The 22,910-nt window shown below is 37.1% G+C and overlaps 1 protein-coding gene across 9 annotated transcripts in view; it reads left to right on the top strand.

Annotated features, from left to right (window-relative positions):
- Window positions 1-22,910, top strand: part of RPS6KA3 (ribosomal protein S6 kinase A3) — a 116,750-nt gene that overhangs the window by 80,350 nt on the left and 13,490 nt on the right. For all 9 annotated transcript variants that reach the window (XM_006741719.3, XM_081809056.1, XM_081809058.1 and 6 more), the window contains 8 exons: window positions 7,851-7,939; window positions 8,145-8,209; window positions 8,287-8,389; window positions 10,543-10,667; window positions 13,520-13,645; window positions 16,149-16,238; window positions 18,216-18,374; window positions 20,293-20,454. In XM_006741719.3, coding sequence (XP_006741782.1) covers window positions 7,851-7,939; window positions 8,145-8,209; window positions 8,287-8,389; window positions 10,543-10,667; window positions 13,520-13,645; window positions 16,149-16,238; window positions 18,216-18,374; window positions 20,293-20,454 — 919 coding nt within the window. The remainder of the gene's footprint in view (window positions 1-7,850; window positions 7,940-8,144; window positions 8,210-8,286; window positions 8,390-10,542; window positions 10,668-13,519; window positions 13,646-16,148; window positions 16,239-18,215; window positions 18,375-20,292; window positions 20,455-22,910) is intronic.

A 22,910-nucleotide genomic window follows, 5' to 3' on the forward strand; every position in this document is an offset into this window, starting at 1 on the left:
TAAAAGGCCAAAATAACCTGGAAGGTTGTACCATATTCACATTGTGACAGACACAGTACTGTAAAGATGTGGGTTTGTATAGATGAGCATTTTCCAATAGAAATGTGATGTGAGCCACATACTTAATTTTAAATTTTTTAGTAGCAACATTTAAAAAGTAAAAAAATATTAATTGTAATATATTTTATTTAACTCAATATATACAAGATATTATCATTTCAACATATAATCAACATTAGAAAATGATTCATGAGATATGATACATTTTTTTCATACTTATTTGAAACTCAGTGTGCATTTTATATTTTTTCCAGGGTGCATTTTACACTTACAATTTGGGCTAACCGTATTTCAAGTGCTCAGTGGCTGTTTGTTGCTAATGGCTACCATATTGGACAGCATAACTATAGCCTTAATGCAGATGGAATTTAAATTTTAAGAAGTTTTTTGTACGAAACTTGATAAACTGATTCTAATATGTAGTACAAAGGACCAAGAATAGCTAAAACGCTCCCAAAGAAATCAAGATAGGAAGAATTGCTTTACCAAGTATCCAGTCTTACTCTAAATTTAATTAAGACAAAATGTCATTGAAAGAAGTATAGAAAATATACTTGTGCAATAAAATAGAGAGCCAGGTAACAGAACTATATATATATAGACATTTGATTTATGACCATTGGAAATTGCAGAACAGTAGGGAAGTAACAGCCTTTTTAAACAAATCATGCTAGAAAAATCATATATAAAAAGATAAAACAATCCCTACCTCATGCCACACACAAAAATCATTTCCAAGTATATTACAGATATACATATATTTTAGTATATGTGCTGCCAAAGTAAGCATACAAATATATATATATTTACATATATATGCAAATAGGCAAAAATAGGTAAAATATATGTAAAAAGGCAAAAAAAAAAGCTTCTATAAGAGTATAGGAGGTGGGCGCCTGGGTGGCTCAGTCGTTAAGCGTCTGCCTTCGGCTCAGGTCATGATCCCAGGGTCCTGGGATTGAGCCCCACATCGGGCTCCCTGCTCTGCGGGAAGCCTGCTTCTCCCTTTCTCACTCCCCCTGCTTGTGTTCCCTCTCTGGCTGTCTCTCTCTCTCTGTCAAATAAATTAAAAAAAAAAAAAAAAGTATAGGAGGTTATTTTCATGATCTTTGGGTGGAAATATAGTCTTCAGCTATAAAAAGCACTTGCCATAAAAGAAAAGACTGATAAATTATTATTACATTAAAACTGATTAACTCCTCATCAAAAGATTCCATTGAGAGAGTAGAAGAAAACATTTGAGACATATAACCAGCAAAGGGCTTGTATCCAGAATATATCAAGAACTCCAGTCAATCAATAAGAAAAAGACAGCCCAATAGAAACATGAGTAAGAGATGCAGGGACTTCACAGAAGAGGATATTTAATGGCCAATAAATAGTTGCTCACCCTCACTAATCAGAAAATACAATGAGCTACAACTGCTTACCCACCAGAATGGCTACCAGTAAAAAGACTGACAATATAAAGTGCTGACAGGATGTGGAGCAGTGGCAACTTTTATCTATAGCTGGAAGGAATATAAATACTCTTATAACCACTTTGGAAAGCAGTTTTTGACATTAATCTTCTAAAGCCAAATATATGTATACCCTCATCCAGTAATCCCATTCATAGGCATGCACTCAGTTTACATGCATCAAGGTACTTGCACATCAAGAAACTAGAACAAAGATATTCATAGCAGCATTATTTGTAATAGCCAAAAAGTGGAAAATGGATCACTAGCAGTAGAGTGGATTCATAAATTATGATATATTCATACATGAGATACAGCAGGGGTTGACAAACGATCTGTAAATATTTTAGGCTTTGCAAGCCAATACACACTGTGTCTGTCACTTATTGTTTATTGTTTGTTTCCAACACTTTAAAAATGTAAAAACCTGGGCGCCTGGGTGGCTCAGTCAGTTAAACCTCCAACTCTTGATTTCAGCTCAGGTCATGATCTCAGGGTCATGGGATCAAGCCCCATGTCAGACTCCGCCCTCAGCACAGAGTCTGCTTGTCCCTCTCCCTTTGTTCTTCTCTGCCACTTGTACTCACTCTCTCTCTCAAATAAAATCCTTAAAAAAATGTAAAAACCATTCTTAGCTCGAAAGCCATACAAAAAGAGACTGAGGCCTTTGGCCCAGGGGTACAGTGTGCCATACAGCAAAGGCAATGAACAAACCACAGTTATATGCAGGTACTTGGGTAAATCACGTAAGAATGCTGAGCAGACCGATACAAAAGAATAAATAACTATATGATTCTATTTATAAAGTTTTTTTTTTTCTTTCCAAAGATTTTAGTTATTTACTTAAGAGAGAGTGAGAGAGAGCATGAGCCGGGGGCAAGGAGAGGGAGAAGCAGGCTCCCTGCAGAGCTGGGAGCCCGATGCAGGGCTCTATGCGGGGCTCGATCCCAGGGTCCCAGGATCATGACCTGAGCCGAAGGCAGACGCTTAACCAACTGAGCCACCCAGGCGCCCCTCTATTTATAAAGTTTTAAAGCAGACAAACTAAAGCACAGTTTTTAAGGTCCATATTTAGATGGCAACAGCCAAGGTAAAATAAGAAAAGTGGTTACATTGAATGAGGGGTTACAGTGTTATATTTCTTGGCCACATGACTTTGTGGTAAATCAGTGAACTATACTTTGGTGATGTTGGGGTTGTGCAGGGTTGGTTTGTTTTGCACATTATATTATTCTCCACAATAAAAAAGGTAAAAAAATATTTGCTGTATAAATTAATGTTCCCTAAACCTTCATTACTCCATCGATTCTGGCCCCTTCCTTTCAGCTAACAAATATACTCTAGTGTCAGGAAAACAAAAAAAAAAAAAAAAACCTTTCTTTGACCTGGCTTCCTTTCAACTTTCTGCCCATCTTTCTGCATCCTTTCATCACAAAGCCTCTTTAAAGAATAGTCTGTGCTTTCTGTTACCATTTCTTGGATGCTTTTATTCCACAGCCTGTTGATCATTCATTACCACCACTCTCCTGAAACTCCTCTTATTATGGTCAGCAGTGATCTGGTTGCTTAAACCAGTGGCAGGTTGTTAGAAAGGTGACTCTCCGCACCATTTGTTCACACAATTCATTCAACAGATGATTGAGTTCTTACTACATTTACATAGGATGCAATGTGAACAAGATGGACAGGATCTTCTCCGGTCTCACAGAGCTTGCATTCTAGTCGGGGAGACAAGAAATTAATATTTTAAAAAATGAATATAATAATATCAGATAGTAATAGGAGCAATAGGCATAATAAACCAGATTATTCTTGAAGTGTGAGGGAAGGGGCAGGGGCAGAAGCCATTTTAGAGGAGACAGTTAAGAAAGGTGTTTCTGGGAGTATTTGACACTGTTGGCCACTTTCTTCCCATTTAGATCCTCCTACTCGCATCTGCTTCTCCTGCCTCCCTAACAGTTCCTCTTTTGATCTCCTGCTTGACCATTCCTTCTCTGCCTGCTTTTCTCTGTTTAGTTACGAAAAACTTCTAATGTAATTCACAAAAATAGAATTAATACAGTGAACACATATATCAGTCATGCAGATTCAACAGACATCAAGATTTTGCCACATTTGCTTCATCTCTTTCTTCACTGAAATATTTTAAGCATTCCAGACATGCCATTTCTCACCTACTGCAGTTTGCATCGCTAGAAAATATGGATGTTTTCTTACATAACCACACCTAACAAGACACTGCTAAGGTATCCACTAATACCAATTCTTAACCAGACTTTTCAGATTTTCTCCAGAACTGTGTCTTTATAGTCCCAAATCACATCTGAACATTTCATTTGGTTGTATTTCTCAAGCTTCTGTTTTTCCAGAACACTCTACCTTGTTTTTCCCTACCATTTACTTGTAGAAGAAACCAAGACAGTTTTATAGAATTCCACTTTCAGAATTTATCTTGTCAAAAAGACAACCTCTCAGTATATGAAACAAAAAGCATAAAGCCAATCCTATTGCTTACTATAGTAAGGGAGAGTGATGCTGATCTAATAGTGTCTAAGCAGCATAGACCACTCTTCTTAACATAGGGTTTGGGGGAAGGGTGGAGTTCAAGAATTGGCAGATTTTCAGGGCCATAAGTGGGTTGACATCATCTCTAAGAGTGGTTACTTGGGTGGGACTGTTGTTGATCACTTGGCACTCAGGTGTGGTTGTTGGAGTCAGTCCACTCTTGTTTGGCTGATTTTCACAGATGAAGAGCAGTTATTGATTGGTTGGTTTGGAAAAAAACAAAAACAAACAAACAGTTTACCTAGGCAGGTTGTTTTTGATCAATTGAATGAGTTTAAAGCCAGTTCTTGTGGCTCTCTTGTTAACATGGTTACACAATTAGTCTTTTCCTAGGAGTGTTGAAATTGTTTTATTCTCCTTGTAATATTGTTTAACTTGTTCCTTTATTGCATTTCTGGTTAAGTTTTTTTGGGCAAGATTATTTCATAGCTCATGCTGCACCCTATTGCATCACATCAGAAGGCTTAGAACACCTGGTTGTCCCACTTTAAGTGATGAGTTCTATAGTTACAGCTGATTCCTCTATTACAAAGTTCCCTGGCAGGCTTTCATCTAGTGGTTTCAACCATTGGTAATCATTACTTGAAACATTTTATTAGGGATTCAAAAATCGTGATTTTCTATTACTTTTATTCCTTCTTTATTTATTAGCTGGTATTTTCCAAAACACTGAACTTTCTCTAATCAACTAGGGCTCTTTAGTTACCTTGAAATAAGGCTCAAACAAGAAAGTCAGAATAAATACTTGATTCTTAATTATTTCCAATTGCCAGAGCCCTGATTACCTCCAGTGGGGATGGTGTCCAGTGAGTTGGGTTTTATGTTAGTTTTTTCTTTTTCTTATTTTACTAAAATGAATCTATGGGATTTAATAATCAGTGTGATGCAGCATTTACAAACAGTTGCATTCATTATTTTTAATGCTCAAATTGTTCTTTTTCTGACCACTCTTTAAATGTTCTTGTACCCCAGGGTTTCATCTCTGATATGCTTTTCTTCCCTTCTGTGCTCATTTTCCTGGCTAATTTCAGTCTTTCCTATAACTACTGTCAGCATTTTAATTACTCTCAAATCACTCTTTCTTTAACTTAACCAGGCATCAGACCTATATTTGCATTTACTCACCTGCATGGCTCTCTGAAAAAGTGATATATATGACTTAACATTTTTAAACTAAATTTATCTGTTTGCTGTTTTTTCTTGTTGTATTTTCAATTAGCCTCATTTCTAAGCACCCTGCTTCCCAAGCCAGAAACCTAAAAATCATTCTTGATTTCTTCCCCTCTCTTGCACATGCAGGTATTGACCAAATTTGCTCTCAGAAATATTTCATTGTCCCAGGCTTTCCTTTACATTGCACTGCTTACAGTTCTTAGACCATGGTGGTTTCCTACCTACACTACTGAGTCAAGCTCCGAAGTAGAATGCCTACAACTACCACCACTTCCCACTCCAGGTCAATCTATACTACCTTTGGAGTTACCTTGTTGAAAATAAATTTGGTCTTGTTAGACCACTGTTTAAAGACCTCTGCTAGGGCGCCTGGGTGGCTCAGTTGGTTAAGCAACTGCCTTTGGCTCAGGTCATGATCCTGGAGTCCCGGGATCAAGTACCGCATCGGGCTCCTTGCTCAACGAGGAGTCTGCTTCTCCCTCTGACCCTCCCCCCCTCATGCTTTCTCTCTCTCTCAAATAAATAAATAAAATCTTAAATAAATAAATAAATAAATAAATAAAATAAAGACCTCTGCTATATCCTTATTACCTAATATGGCAGTATTTTCCCAGATTTGTTCAACAGAATCCTAATTCTATAAGATGTGAATAGGTATGCTCTGAAAAAGATGTACTGGAAGCAAATGTTTAGAAAAATACTGATTACTTTAGATTTCTCAGCCTTTTATATGCAGTGTATTTTATTCTGTGTCTCCAACAGGGGGTATAATAGATACATTCCACAAATTTATTAGATCATGAAGTATTTTGTTGTTGTTGCTGAGTGTCTAGAGAATTTAAAGTTATTTAGTAAAATGTTGGGGGAACACTGGCCAAGTGAATAAATTCTCAACCTTTAAACTGCATTTAAGGCCTTTCAGTCTCTCATGTTAAATTAGATGATCCCCTGCTGTTCCCTTAGCAGTCTTTCTATATGTCCTTCTGAATTTGCCTCTTCATATATTAGGGTTATCCTTGGGTTATCCATCTCTGTCTTCCCCGCTAACTGGGGGGGGCTATCTTCATCTCTATATCCTCAGCACTAAGGAATATCTGGCACGTAGTAGCTCAGTAACAACTCACTGAATAATAAGTGGATCTATTTCTGAAGTAGAAATTTCTCTGCTAGCCATTTCTCCAGCTTTGTTACTATTTTCATACTTAGAGGATCATTAGTTCCTTAGTTTATAAGTTAGAAAAAAAGAATAAAATTATATATTAGAGCTGAAACTGACCTTCAAGCTCATTCACGCTGGTGGGTTTCAGACTGTGTGCTGTAGACTCTTAGGTGTTCCACAGACCCTTTTCCCACCAGCTCCTCTTCCTTGTAGGACTATTAAAGGGAATGGGAGGAAAACATAGGCATATGTAGCACATGTTCTTTTAGCAGTTTTAAATAGTGGATTTCTTAAATTTCTTTTGAAAAAAGGTTCCAAGGCTCCAGTTTGGGAGCCATTGATCTGACGGTTAGTCCCCTTGCTTATAAAGAAGTGGTAACAGACCGAAGGGAAATGTCTTTTCCCAAAGGTCACAAAGTTCTTAGTAACAGTGCCAGAACTAAAACTCAGATGATCTTACTCTCACAACAGTGCTTGTTGCAAAATTTATAAAAACGGAAAAGTTTGTTAGAAGATTATGGACTAGGGGGCCTGGGTGGCTCAGTCAGTTAAGTGTCTGTCTTCGGCTCAGGTATTGATCCTGGGATCCTGGGATCAAGCCCCACATCGGGGTCCCTGCTCAGCAGGTAGTCTGCTTCTCCCTACCCCTCTACCCCTCTCCCTGCTTGTAGTCTGTCACTCTCTCTCTCTGTCAAATAAATAAATAGAACCTTTAAAAAAAATTATGGACTAAAATTCTATTAAGTGTTCACACAAAAAAACTATACACAAATGTTCATAGCATCTTTATTTGTAGTAACCCAAAATTGGACACAATCCAGATGCCCTTCAACAGGTAAACAGATAAACTGGTACATCCACACCGTGGAATACTAATCAACAACTTTGATGAATCTCAAGGGAATTTATGCTGAGTAAAAAAAAGATTGTACACTTTATGATTATACTTACATAACATTCTTAAAATGACAAAATTATAGAAATGTAGAATAGATTTGTGATTGCCAGAGGTTAGGAATTAGAGAGGGAAGGAGGCAGGTATGGTTATAAAGGGACAACGTGAGGTATGCTGGTGGTAATGAACTGTTCAGCATCTTTACTGTGGTGGTGGATACAGGAACCTATACATATGGTAAAATGGCATAGAACTAAATTTAAACACACAATGAGTGCAGTTAAAACTGGAGACATCTGAAGGAGATCAGTGGATTGTATCAATGTCAGTATTCTGGTTGTGATAGTGTACTATAGTTTTTTAAGATGTGACCATTGGGGAAAACTGGGTAAAAGGTACACAGGATCTATCTCTATTATTTCTTACAACTTAGTATAAATCCACAATTATCTCAAAATAAAAAAAGATTAAAAATTTTAAAATAAAATTACAGATACCTCCAAAAAATAAAATGTTATTGTGTGGATTTATTATTTAGAGCCAAACTTGGGATGCCACAGTTTTTGAGTCCTGAAGCCCAGAGTCTTTTACGAATGCTTTTCAAACGAAATCCTGCAAACAGATTAGGTAAAATTTGTAATTAATTTGTTTCTTTTGTGTGTTTGTTGGTCTTTGGGGTTTTTTGATGGGGGGAGGTGGATATTTGTTTTTGTTGTAGAATTATGACATAGTAGGACAAACATTAAAAGCAAAGACTAAATAAATTATATATTCCTCCTTGAAATAAAATTACCATTTAATCAAAAATTTTAAACCATTTAATTTTTGATAGGTGCAGGACCAGATGGAGTTGAGGAAATTAAAAGACATTCATTTTTCTCAACAATAGACTGGAATGTGAGTATAAAATGAAAATTTGTTTGAATTTTTTTTTGTAATTAATGCATGTCTAAGTCTCTCTTTTTTCCCACCAGAAACTGTACAGAAGAGAAATTCATCCACCTTTTAAACCTGCAACTGGCAGGCCTGAAGATACGTTCTATTTTGATCCTGAGTTTACTGCAAAAACTCCCAAAGGTAAGGAGAAAATGTAAAAACCTAAATGTAACGTATATATGTATGACTCTTAATGCTATCCTCATATCTCCCCGTCATACCATATCCCTGCTGCAATAACTAGATAATTAATAAATCCTTTATAGCATTTTATAGCAGTTAAGATCCTTGTTAAATCTTTTAGCAAATTAGGTTGTGCCTTAAACTTTGATACTATTTATGTGAAAAAATTCTTTGGTTGTACATTTATTTACCTGTAGCTATTTTTACATGAAATACTCTTCAGTATAGATAGTACTCTTTAAAACTCTGATATTAGGTAGTATTCTGGAAGTACTTGTCAAGTTCGAATCCAAAACATAAACTTTATATGAGGTGTGATAATTTCAAAATGATTCATATCCTGTGTCATGCTTTATCCTAGAATTGCGTAAACAGTGACTATTATTAGAGAAATTATCTTTGAAACGGTAATCTGTATTTCATTAAATTAGTGTGTGTATGCATGTAATGGTGTGTTCTGCACTCTCGTACTCTCTCATTTAGGTGTACCGGACCCCAGGTTTATCATTGACAAGCAAAGAAATAAAAAGTATATTTGCATATATTTTCTATAGAGTACATCATTTAAACCTCACTTTATTATAAAGCTTTCCAGTCAATAACCTCATAAATTATGTTAAACACTGGTGAATATTTATTATTTTTATAAGACAGTCTTAGAAATTTTGATTAATACATGAACAAAATTTTATCAAATACATGAACAGTGGTATGCATAGAATTGATGATATATGGTAATGTTTTACTTTGCTTTCTCATTACAATTTGGCCTGATAGAGGAAAAATCTCAAAAGAGAGCAGTTATACATTGTATTCTGCCCAGATTGGTTCTCTTAGAAGAGTTCTTCAGTATGGTTCTCTTAGCAGAGTTCTTCAGTATAATACTGTCACATTGGTTTAAAATGCACTAAACAATCTTTGTTGCTGAGAATATCAAGCTGATATTAAAAAAGAACTTTATGTGGAGTTGATATTTAAGTATATTTGCCTGTTTGCTTTTTGCTTGCCCTTAGCCTTTATAGTATGATTATAAATATTAGTATGCTTAATTGTGTCTTTATATTTATGAATAGCGCATTTGTTCTGCTTTTATTGTTTGTTTTTGTAGTGAATATTAATTATATTTTTTAAAAGTATTTTTCTATTTTTGTTAATGCCAGTAGATTCCACACAAATAATTTGAGTAACCATACATGTCATGTCATAAAATATATTTTAAGGACTGCATACCATGAAATTACTTTTGTTCCTGGGGCACCTGGGTGGCTCAGTTGGTTAAGCGGCTGCCTTCGGCTCAGGTCATGATTCTGGGGTCCTGGGATTGAGCCCCACGTCCGGCTCCCTGCTCAGCGGAGAGCCTGCTTCTCCCTCTCCCTCTGCCTGCCACTCTGCCTACTTGTGCTCTCTCTCTGTCTGTCAAATAAATAAATAAAATCTTTAAAAAAAAGAAATTACTTTTGTTCCTTATATATATATATATAGATGTAGTAATTTTTAACTTGTAGTTTAGATTTCCAGATTCTGATATTATATATTGAGACTACCAGACTAAATTCCTTTCTCCTAAATTATCTGTAGGTGAACCTTGTATCTCCCCCTCACCAGGAGCTGTAGCATTGTTAGGTTATCATGTAGGGTTGCACTGTTTAATATGGTAGCCAGTAGTCACGTGTGGTTATTTCAATTTAAATTAATTAAAATTTAAAATTTTGCTTCTCAGTCACACTAACCACATTTCAAATGCCCAGGAGCTGCATGTGGCCAGTGGCTACCATATTGGACAGCACAGATAAAGAAAATTTCCATCACTATAGGAAATTCTATGAGACAGTGCTAATTTAGAATAACATTAGCCTAGTAATTCATTGATTTATTATATTCTTCAATGAGTTAGCTATTTTCTGGGCTCAGAGGAACTAGGATGTTAGAGTTGTGATGCCAATAAGCCATCAGGACAAAGCTGATAGAGTGTTTCACTGAGTTATCCTAGAAGCCCTGGATGCCTAAGAAGTGGAATTCCAGAATAAGTGAGAAAGGTCATACTGTCAACAGTTCTTCCCTTAATTATCTTTCAGAGTATTACCTTCTTAGTAATGTATTATTCTTTTCAGATTCACCGGGTATTCCACCTAGTGCTAATGCACATCAGCTTTTTCGGGGGTTTAGTTTTGTTGCTATCACCTCAGATGATGAAAGCCAAGCTATGCAGACAGTTGGTGTGCATTCAATTGTGCAGGTGAGTGAATGTATAAATAATTTAAAATTTGAAATGTTGTAAAATATAGTTTACTGTGTGAATAATTAGATTTAACTGCTGATTTTAAGTGGGCAGTTTAAAATAATACATTTTATATCATTGATGTTACTCTTAGGAATTCCTTTCATATGCCTTTAAAAAGATAGGGTGCCTGGTGGCTCAGTTGGTTAAGCATCCAACTCTTGATTTCAGCTCAGGTCATGATCTCCTGGTCGTGGGATCAGGCCGCTGGCGGGGCTGTGCACTCAGTGCGGAGTCGGCTTGAGATTCTCCCTCTGCCTCCCACCTGCCCCGGCTTGCACACGCCCATGCATGCTCTTTCTGTCTCTAAAATAAATAAATAATGAATCTTTAAAAAAAAAAGATTGCATGCACCAGAGTCCTGGATACCTATCTGACTTGAAAGGGGAGGGGCGCCTGGGTGGCTGAGTTGGTTAAGCCTCTGCCTTTGGCTCAGGTCATGATCCTGGGGTCCTGGGATCGAGCCCCACATCAGGCTGCCTATTCAGTGGGGAGTCTGCTTCTTCCTCTCCCTCTGCCCCTCCCCCTGCTTGTGTTCTCCCTCACTCTGCGCTCTCTCTCAAATAAATAAATAAAATCTTTAAAAAAAAAAAAGGGGGAAATTCTAAGAGAGTTGAGATGCATATCACCATCTTATCTATACCCTCTCCTATGCCTCATAATGTTTTTTTTTTTTTTAAAGATTTTATTTATTTATTTGAGAGAGAGAGACTGAGAGAGAGCACATGAGAGGGGGGAGGGTCAGAGGGAGAAGCAGACTCCCTGCCGAGCAGGGAGCCCGATGCGGGACTCGATCCAGGGACTCCAGGATCATGACCTGAGCCGAAGGCAGTCGCTCAACCGACTGAGCCACCCAGGCGCCCAATGCCTCATAATGTTTATCTGGCCTAATTTGTTTCATCTGCTGCCTCTGTCAGGTCAGTTATGATGAACTGAGGTCTCCTGGTTCCCTGATGGCTTGGAACAGGGCTCAGCAGACTTATTCTATAAAGGGCCAGTTAATAAATATTTGAGGCTTTGTAGGCTATATGATCTCCATTACAACTACTCGGCTCTGCCATTGTAGCACAAAAGTAGCCATGGGCTATAGCTAAATAAATGAGCGTGGCTGTGTGCCAATAAAACTTTATTTACAAAAGCTAGTAATGAAACAGATTTGGCCCACAGGCTATATAGTTCACCAACTTTTGCTGTAGAAATGTGTAAGAAATAAAAGTGAACTTCAGTCTTATGTTTTCCAAGTTTTGTGTCCTTGTTCTTTTGGAGCCCCCATTGCTATTTAAAAGAAATGGTTATAGGTACAATCTTAGGGTGTCCCCTACCTCATTATCCCATCTGTGTATCAGAGTTGGAGCACAAGGTAAAAACAATAGAAGCAGGTTTCCAGATGTCTGTGTGTTTGTAACAGGAGACTGAACTAGTAAATGTTATTAGAGAAACACAAGTAGTAAAAACCATTAGATTTATTTCATCCCATCCCAGCATCATGGAAAGGTAAATTTAATAAATCTTCCAAATCATAAGAGGGAATAGATATATCTTTTGAAGCACTGATTGTTTTTAGGGCACTAATTAGTGCTTGAATTTGCTTGATGATGAAGTTGCTTTTGCTCTAAAGTTTTTTCCTGAGTTAAGTTGCTTTCCACTTTCTAGAAAACCAATTTAAACACTGGTTTTTAAATAAAGTTCATGATTGAAGTAGTTTGTTCCTTTTACTATAGCAAGCATGTGATGTATGGCAAGTTTTTAAGTTATAACTTCTGTACCTAACATAGAAATCACAAACATATATTCTACAGAATTCAAATGTTAACCTATACACAGTTCATAGGCATTGGTGGGGGGGGGGGTCTCCTTTCAATATAGCCAAGGACAGCACAACTTCCCTCAGCCTGCTTATGGAACTACTAATATGCTAGCCATCATCCTACCACGTGTTACTAGTCCTTAACCCTTTAACAGCTTCTCTAGCAGAAGTTGTATTGAAACTTTGACTTGAGGGTGGAAATGGAGGGCATGGCTACTGATAGTCCACAATGATGATAATAGGTATCACCTTCAAATATGTTATTTTTATTTAATCCTCACCATTACCCTCTGAGAAAACACATGTTCAGGGTTGCAGTCTGCCAGAGGGGCGTCTGAGACAAGAATCTGGATATTCTAATTCTGAATCCTCCTAAATCTTTTCTTCTATATCAGAGGTTTCAAACTTCTCCCTATTTGCAAAAGTACTTCAAAGGCCTAGCGCCATTTGGGGAGTGGAATAGGGCTCAGTCGCAGGCAGGGCTTTCAACCCCTTATCAAGTAACCCTGCATTTTCTGTTGTACATACTCAATTTTTTATTTTTGACATAAGCTTTTTAAAAAGCCTATTTCTTGGGGTGCCTGGGTGGCTCAGTCGTTAAGCGTCTGCCTTCAGCTCAGGTCATGATCCCAGGGTCCTGGGATCAAGCCCCGCATCAGGCTCCCTGCTCAGCAGAGAGCCTGCTTCTCCTTCTCCCCCTGCCCCTGCTTGTGTTCCATCTCTCGCTATCTCTCTCTGTCAAATAAATTAATAAAATCTTTAAAAAAAAAACTTCTTAAAAAAAATTAAAAGCCTATTTCTTGCTGTACGTTTTATGGTAGACACCTCTAAAATACATAGTTGTAGAAGAATAAATGCTGTAAAGATTCATTTTTATTTTTGCTTATATTCATTTATATTTATTGTTAACATCAGCAATGCATAATGGGTAACATATTCCCCTATTATGAATTGTACCATAGTCATTACAAAACTCTTTGTCAATTTGTAATTGTGTTTGTAGCAGTTGCACAGAAACAGTATTCAGTTTACTGATGGATATGAAGTAAAAGAAGATATTGGAGTTGGCTCCTACTCTGTTTGCAAGAGATGCATACATAAAGCTACAAACATGGAGTTTGCAGTGAAGGTAAATATTTTTAGATTTAAAATACAACTCTGGGGCACCTGAGTGGCTCAGTCAGTTGAGCATCTGACTCCTGATCTCAGCTCAGGTCTTGAACTCAGGGTCATGAGTTCAAACCCCACGTTGAGCTCCATGCCCAGCATGGAACCTACTTAAAAAATTTAAAATAAAATATAAAATGCAACTCTAACAGTTATTATTCACATGTGTCAGTACCAGTTAAACTTAAACACTTCTTCTTTGGTAAATGTGCCTTTTGTTTTGTTTTTTAAAAAAGGTAAATTTAAATGTTTGCCTAGCAACCCTTAGGGATCTTAATCTGGAACCACGGATTCACCTGTAAACTAAAGGCAAGGTAGCGTACCTCCAGTTTGCTCAAGGCATTAGTACAGTTTACACCTGACCTGATTTTTAGTAACATCCTTTTACTCTAAAAAGTCCCCCATTTTGTGGTCTAAGTATCAGGGAATTCCTCAAGATTGTATGCCAAATTTTATGTGTTTCCATTTTTCTGGCAAAAATGTTCATACTGTCCTTTACATATAAAAGGATCTGTGAACCAATAAAAGTGAACCACTACTGTTATAAAATTTATTATCATTAGCTGTTTTAATTTCAGCAGGTGTCAAGACAATAAGAATTTTCTAAGCCAAAAACCAAATCACATGGCTCTATGATAAAGTTTGAGTTACAAACCTGTAGTTGTAAGTGAAAAAATGCTATATTCAAGTCTCTGCCTTTTCATTTCTTGAGTTGGTAGTCACTACTCTCCCAGTACAAGCGATTTAATATCTAAAGCTTTCAACTTATTTTGGACCTTAGAACTGGTCTATAAGTGCGGGTAGCTCATGTTTAGTTAGTAGGAGAGGGGCATTAATTATTATTTCAGTACATCCATCCGTCTATCATCTAATATGATTTCACTGTGTAAAAATAAAAATAAATGTGTTTTATATATGCATAGCAAATATCTGGGAAGACGCACACATACACAAAAAAATTGTAATTACTATTCTAAACTTAGATGTAATTGTTTTAAAAATCATCAGTGTCCGGCTTTCTGTCGGACGTAGGATGAACCATAGAAATGCATGTTAATTTGCTCTTCTCCTACTCATTGCTCATAGTGAAATCTGGGGTACATAGGAATTTTCAGATTGCTTACATGAAAGGAGAGAAGGTGAGTAGTGTACATGAGGGGCAGTTTAAGGGTGTATCTTGCCTCCATAAACACATCAGAAAAAAAGCATAAGTGCCCTGAGGCCCCCTTTGAATTACAGAAACCAGAAGCTATATACCAAAACCTTGAGAATATCTTCAAGCTATTTGTGGATTCTTGTGACTTAAATTTGATTCATAAAACCAATCCCAGCACTTCATTCTACTGAAATTACTACAAATCTAAGATCTACAAACACAAGTATGAATGTGACGTAAACTCTGCTCAGATTAACAGATCAAAGAGAATGTTGCTGGGAATAACACCTCCCAGTGTGTTCTAGTTTTCAAAAGACTATTCCCGGATCATATCCCCTGAATTAGGATGTCTATTCCATACACCTTTCGTCTTAATCATCCATTTGCCTAATTCCACACTGTCATTTGCATTTGATTACAGTGTACACCTAATGTTTGTATTCCCTGTTCTCCACGTACAGAACTGTTTTACAACTAAATCCATTTCAGATAGCAGATTTGGCTATCTGAGTTGCAAGCTCTTTCCTTGACTGCTGGAGCATTTGAGTATTTATTGTGTACATTAATTACTAAGCTTTTTTAAAATTGAAAATATGAAGGTCACAAAATTTGTTTCAGACTACCCTCTGGACAAAATGAAAGCCAAACTTGTCCTTTTAAAAATATAATATTACTTTAACAGATTAAAACATTAAGAGGTGTATTTTTAAGAAGCAGCTGACATAAAAGGGTTGGAAAGCTACATTAGTATTTTAAAGGGCTTTATTATAATAATTAAACTTAACTCTAGCCAAGTAAAATTCTAGGTGTGGTTTTCTGCTTAGCTTTCTGCCTAGCTTCAAAAATAAGCTTGTTCTACTTAGCTGTGAATTAATTTTTTATGTATTTTAAGTAGCTTACCAACTAATTGGTTATTCCATTGAAGACTTTTATTAAAGGAAGTAAAGTTAATTCAATAAACAGATGTTAGTGGTGGTATTGCAGATACATCTTGTTCTTAATTATCTGTATTGATAGGGGTTAGAAGTTGACTTGAGTTTCCAAGGTTTTAAGACATTCAAGGATGGAAGAAAGATATGTTCTTGGTACCTTTTCTTGAGGCTTTTGAGTGTTTAGAAAGTCCTAAACTTAGACTGGCTTTCAAATTTTGATTAGACAGTCTGGCCAGGTACTTGAATAAAATTGGTTGATAAATGGCTCATATGTCCAGTATTTATGTAAGATAATACCTAAAGTCTGTAGCTGTAAATTCTTAAGGTTTGTGACCTTAATAGTTCATGAGATTTTATGATAAATATTTGCCTTTTAGATTATTGATAAAAGCAAGAGAGACCCAACAGAAGAAATTGAAATTCTTCTTCGTTATGGACAGCATCCAAACATCATTACTCTAAAGGATGTAAGTAGTAGATTCTTGAACTCCGATCATTTGAATCAGTTGTCCAGCTCACATTTGGAATGTTTTCAAATATCATGTGGTAGACAAAGAACCTAATAGGAGTAAGTTTTTAAAAAATTGACTTAAGGACAACATATATAGCGTAATTTCAGTTATAAAGAAAAACCTGTTGATATAGTTAATTTTTATACTTTTGCTTTAAGAAGAAAAGTGTAGCTGATGTTATTGCTTTTGATATGTTTGTTGGAACATGTGTGTACTAATTAGTATTGGGGATTGACTAGTCTCATGCTTCATGGACTCCCCAGACTGTCTTCCACAGTATTGCCAGAGAGAGCAAACACTCACATGGAACCACATTACCCCTCAGCCTACATTTCCTACCCCCTCTCACCTCCAGTCCTTACCTTCCTCTGTCTGCACTGGTTTTCACACTTCCTCTCCACCCCATGCTCCAACCATGCTCCACTATGTGCTCATCTTTAAACTTTCCTCCTTTTCTCATGCCATTCTATCTTTGAATTTATGGTTTCCTCAATTAATACTACCACTTCCCTTCTTTGCCTGGCTAACTACTGTGCATCTAAAACTTTGCTAAAACATTACTTCCTCCAGGAAGCCTGTCCTGCGCATCACTGCACCCCAGACAAGTAAAGTATCCTCTCCTTGCTACCTCTGTTTTTTTTTATCATAACAGAGCTGTTGGCAAAGGGTGTGAACTCCCCAGACAGCATTAAATCTTCTCTTGCTGATGGTGCTCACAGAGCCTCAAAGACTGTATCTGGGTTGTAGACCTGATACGTCCTGTGGCCAACTAAGCCACAGGACTTCTAAGGTGCCTTTCGCCTTTCACCTCTGAGATTTCGTGAATTCCAAAGTTTACTCTCCCTTCTTCATAACCAAAACTCCTAATTTCCTCAGATTAATTTATCCCTGCTCATTGTTCGAAGGAGAATGTTAGCTTAGTGCCATTAAATGTGAAGCTGTGTAGCTTTAAGTGACTCTTTGATATAATCTCCAAGAATCCAACTAAGTAAATCAAAAAGGAGGTATGGAAAATATTTTCTCTCATCCTTGCCTTATAAACTCCCTAAGCTGTCACTGTTTTTCACATCTTTCCTCCTTCCTTCATTTCAAATTCCAAAGTCTCTAAAATTTTCCCTACTTTTATTACAGTATCTCCAACATTTTTTTAACTCTTGTTTTTATGTCTGTTTCTCTCTACTAGAATAAAAACATCGAGGACGGGTACCTTGTTTTCTCCATTTTTGGGGCCCTAGTACATGGTACCTCTTATGGAACTAAATAAAAAGTGTATAGTAGCCCTGTGGTGAGGGGGAATAAAAGGAACTGAAGTTTAATAAAGGGGTTATTTCAGTTCGGGATTGCCTGGAGTACAAATCCAAAATTACAATGAGCTTTCTATTTCTACATTAGGAGTAAACTGGCATGCTTCTGTGGGGTTAGATGGAATTTCTTTTTGCTACTTAATCTTCCTACTTAATTCTTGCCACAACTTGTCTTTCAGTTTAATCAAAACCAGGATAATTCATTGTACTGCGTATGTAAATACAGTTCTGCAATTGTAGAAGTTCCAGGAAAATTACAGGCATGTGTCTTTATACCAGTCCCTGCTGTCATCGGTAGATAGAAAGATCAAGAGAAACAAACCCTGAGAGCAAAAGTTCAGTGCCCCTTGATATACGCTGCCCATAGTTACTTTGATTGCCATGACTTATGTTTCATAGAAGGAAATTACAGTTTATTTTTCTGACATTCAATCTAATCAATTTGTATTTTAATATTCTTATATGTATAAAATGGTTTGCAGATTTTATACCCTCTATTGGCTGTGATAAGTAAAATTTTCCTTGACTATAAAATGAGTTTTAATTTTCTCTTGAATATGCTAAACTTTGTTCTGAGTACATATAAAGCTTCAAATAATTTTTTACATTTTGATGTTTAATTTTACAGGTATATGATGATGGAAAATATGTGTATGTAGTGACAGAACTTATGAAAGGGGGTGAATTGCTGGATAAAATTCTTAGACAGAAATTTTTCTCTGAAAGAGAGGCCAGTGCTGTCCTGTTTACTATAACCAAAACTGTTGAATATCTTCATGCACAAGGGGTAAGTCTTTTTAACATTTTATACACACACACACACACGTATACATACACACACATACCTTTACCTTTTTTTTTTTACCTTTTTTTCCTTAATGTTTAAACTAAAATTACAAAGGTAGAAGTTACTTTATGCATTAATGGAAAATAACTGTTACTAGCTTATTCTGCTGTTCTTCCTCTATGTAAACTTCTCCCACCAAGCTTGTAGTGATACTTTGAAATCCTAACTTGTTTATATTAAATTCTTATGCTTCCCAAGAAAAAGTAAGTGAGGTCTTCTGACCTGGAAGACCTATCACCTTTTTTGCTAGGCCACTCTGTACTCTTGAGAACTGGGTCCATTGCAAGTTTAGAAGCAGAACCAGAGAGGGGCGCCTGGGTGGCTCAGTCGTTAAGCGTCTGTCTTCAGCTCAGGTCATGATCCCAGGGCCCTGGGATCGAGTCCCGCATCGGGCTCCCTGCTCTGCGGGAAGCCTGCTTCTCCCTCTCCCACTTCCCCTGCGTGTGTTCCCTCTCTCTGTGTGTCTCTCTCTGTCAAATAAATAAATAAAATATTTTTTAAAAAATAAAATAAAATAAGGGGCGCCTGAGTGGCTCAGTCGTTAAGCGTCTGCCTTCAGCTCAGGTCATGATCCCAGGGTCCTGGGATCGAGCCCCACATCAGGCTCCCTGCTCCGCAGGAAGCCTGCTTCTCCCTCTCCCACTCCCCCTGCTTGTGTTCCCTCTCTCACTGTGTCTCTCTCTGTCAAATAAATAAGTAAAATCTTACAAAAATAAATAAATAAAAGGAAATTAAGAGCTTACTTCTTAAGGGGTTTATTTTCAATACATTATTCTCATTTTGTATTTGCTCATAGAAGCTAACAAGTGCAATGTGTTAATTTCATCCTAGAGCATCTTGACTTCTAGCTGGTCAAGATTCGCCTAGTACACTAGCTCAAAATTAGTGGGACTCTGTATTCACTGAAGAATTGATGACTTTGCAGTCATCTGAGTCTTCTCTGTTCTTTTCCTGTTGCCTCAGCAGTAATTAGTATTCAGATGGTCTGGAGAAGTAATGTGCTCAATGTTAGGAACTAAAACTGAGATGATTGATTACACTCTAGACTCAGAATTTCACGGTAGAAGAAACATATAAGTCTAATAAGGAATGTCAGAAGGCTTATGTACGAGAACTATTCAAGTAGGTAACTAAAGGGGGAAAATAATACAAAACTCTAAAGGAAACGATATCTTTTTGTATGTATGACATTGTCACTTAGATATCAAATAGGCAATACTTAAAGTCTGGATTTTTTTTTTCCTTTTTTACTCCTGAACCCCATGCCTATTCCATTGAGCCTGTGGGCATATGTTTATTGTATACATCCATCATACATGCTGTTCCCTCTACTTAGAATGACCATCCCCCACTGTTCTGGCTTGTTCATTCTGTTCTTCAGGTCTTGGATCAGATGTTACCTCCTGTAGAGACCCATCTGTCACCTGTTTATTCTCTGCCTCCCCCACTACTGTGTAAGCTCCTAGCATGGAAAGGCAAAGATCTTATGGGTCTTGTTGAGCATAGTATCTAGAGCTCCTTATATAATACCCTGACACATGATAGGCATTCAGTACATATTTGTTGAATGAATGAATAACCTAGAGACAGATATTATTGCTATTTGCATTTTACCTTAACCCACTTACTCAACTGGACAAAGAGGAGGGATGTACATACTATTTTTTTCTTCCTTCTCTCCTTGCCCCAGTTCTGTGTTAGAGAGTTATACTTACATTATCAGCATTTTAAAATGAGATAATTTAAAGGTCAGCACTCATCGTCTTGTTAAGTACGTTGCTTGACAGTTTGTGAATAAAGAGTTTTCCGTAATTGAAATGTATTGTTAATGTACCTCTTCAATTTGTATTTCAATTAGGTGGTTCACAGAGACTTGAAACCTAGCAACATTCTTTATGTGGATGAATCTGGCAATCCAGAATCTATTCGAATTTGTGATTTTGGCTTTGCCAAACAGCTAAGAGCAGAAAACGGTCTTCTCATGACTCCTTGTTATACTGCAAATTTTGTTGCACCGGAGGTAATTGTGAAATTGTTTGCTTCCAGTATTTCAGTATATTTAAAAATTCATTTGCTGTGTTTAATATAGAATAGTTAATAGTTTTTCCATTGAAGACTTACTGAACAAATAATTAAAATGTCAACCCTTTTTCTTCTGATGGTAATTCATCCTGTCCTCAGCCCCCTACTACTTAGTCCACTACAGTCCTTTTGTTGCTCTACCTTCTGTCTTCTACATAATCACACATCTGTAGCGGTCTGCTATCACTGACACTTTTGTGCTGTGAGCACATGGAATTAAACGGAAACTAGTTTATTCTCATCCTTTCCTAATATCCTTCTAATTTCCTGGTTTTGTCACCATCTTCCTGTATTTCTGAGGCTAAAGCATCATGGTCTCTTCTTGTCTTTAGCTACGTAACTAGGTACCATCTCTGTTATCCCCTGAAACCAGTTTGAGGTTCTTCTTTTCACAGAACTGCCATCCTAGCCCCTCCTTCCTTCCCTCTCTGGTTCTGTGATCATTCCACAGAAGAGCCATCGACTTAATGAAGTCTTCAAGCACTGCTGTGATCAAGTTGCTTCTTTTCCTAAGAAATTTTGGTTCCCCATTGTAGCAAATCTAAAGTCCACTGTTTTGCCTTCAAGATTTCTTACCTTTTTATTATCACTATGTTAAAAAAAAATGTAACTGTGAACTATATAATAAATAATAGTTAACCCTAATATCAAGCTTCTGTGCCAGTCACATGTATTAGCTGATTTCATCCTCACAAATAGAGTTTACATATAATAATTTTTTCTCTTATAACTATGTGAAGTGAGACCTTTTACTCTTTGAGTTTTACAGGAAACCAGGTGCACAGTGAGAGGTTATGTAATTTGAGGTCAGATTGAGATTTGAGCCCAGGTAATATGGCTGCAAAGTCTCTGCTTTTACCGTTAGATATTTCACCAAAAAATGATAACAGTTGGTAATGCTAGGACAATTGGATTGTAGAGCTGGATTTCCCCCCTCTATTTTCCAAACTTTTTGTAATTTTGTTACTTTTGAGGTATAAAATAATGCTTTTAAAAAGACTACTTGCACCTGTTCTCCTGGTGGGACTAGAACTAATGAGGGACAGACTTTTTGCTTGTTTGTCCATATAGCCACAGCTTCTCACACATATTGGTGTCCAAGCATGGTCACTTCATCTAGCCATCTCATTTTTCCTCTTTCCTGCTTCAGACAAGCAATCTGCTTCTGGAAATCACCATGTAGCTGTTTTGCCTTGGCATGTTGGAATGTTTTTTGCTTCAAAACCTAATGTTTTTTGTTTCAAATGTTTTTTGCTTCAAAGCCTCTAAATTCATATTCTTCAGGAAATCTTCCGTGATTAAACTATCCTTAGACTTGACCTTTTAACTCTTTGTCTCAGATTCACCACTTAGTCGTTCAAGTTAAAATTTGGAAGTCCTCCTGAAATCCTCCTTCTCCATCATTTCTCTACATCCGGTCAGTCACCAAACCCTTTCCATTCTGATTCCTAAATATTTTAGACCCCTTTTCCCTTATCCCATACATCCCAGCTCTACTAAGTCCTTCCTATTTTATCATTACATCTTATTCTCTCCATGTCCTGCCTTAGTGTGGTTCCTCATAGCCTTTCACTTAGTTTGCTACAAATTGCCTCCTATCAGATGGCCTTGTTTCCAGTCTGTCTTCTTGCCAGCATTTCCTCTATACCTTGAGTTATCCTTTTGGTATACCCATCTACTTATTTTATTTCCCTGTTTAGTGCTTCAATGACCACAGATTGCCTGCAGGAAAAATCCTTAAGATATTTATAAAAGCCCTTCTTTGTTCTCTCTGGTATCCCTTACCTGGACATCTGGCCACACTGAATCCTTGCCTGTCCTTAAGCATGCTCTGCTCTCTTGCCTCTGTTCTTGGAGTGTCCTCTGCTCTCCTCCACCTCCTCCCTTTGCCTCCTGAATTCTTACTTATAGGCCCAGTACAAGCAGGCTGCCCCGTAGCCTTCCTTCTCTCTCCATATCAAGAATGAATTGTTTTGGGGCACCTGGGTGGCTCAGTCGGTTAAGTGTCCAACTGTTGACTTCGGCTCAGGTCATTATCTCAGTGTCATAGGATCGAGTCCCATGTCAGGCTCCATGCTCAGCGGGGAGTCTTCTCGAGATTCTCTCTCCCTCTCCCCCTCCCCCGCACTCACTCTTGCTCTCGCTCTCTCTTTCTAAAATAAATAAATCTTTAAAAACAAAAATGAATGAATTGTTTCCTCATCTTTATACCTATACCACTTTAGGCATAATTTTGTTATAATATGTTGCTTTATTAACTATATGTTTATTTCCCCTGCCATAGTCTAATTTTCTTAAGGAAACAAGAGTGTTTTGTATTTATCACTGTTCATGCCTGATAATAGTTGGTGATTACTCAGTGCTCAAGTGAATCATATTTTATATATGTAAAAG

Source organism: Leptonychotes weddellii, chromosome X (assembly GCF_054177405.1).
Source record: "Leptonychotes weddellii isolate Sample4059 chromosome X, ASM5417740v2, whole genome shotgun sequence".
In the NCBI taxonomy this organism is placed as follows: Eukaryota; Metazoa; Chordata; class Mammalia; order Carnivora; family Phocidae; genus Leptonychotes; species Leptonychotes weddellii.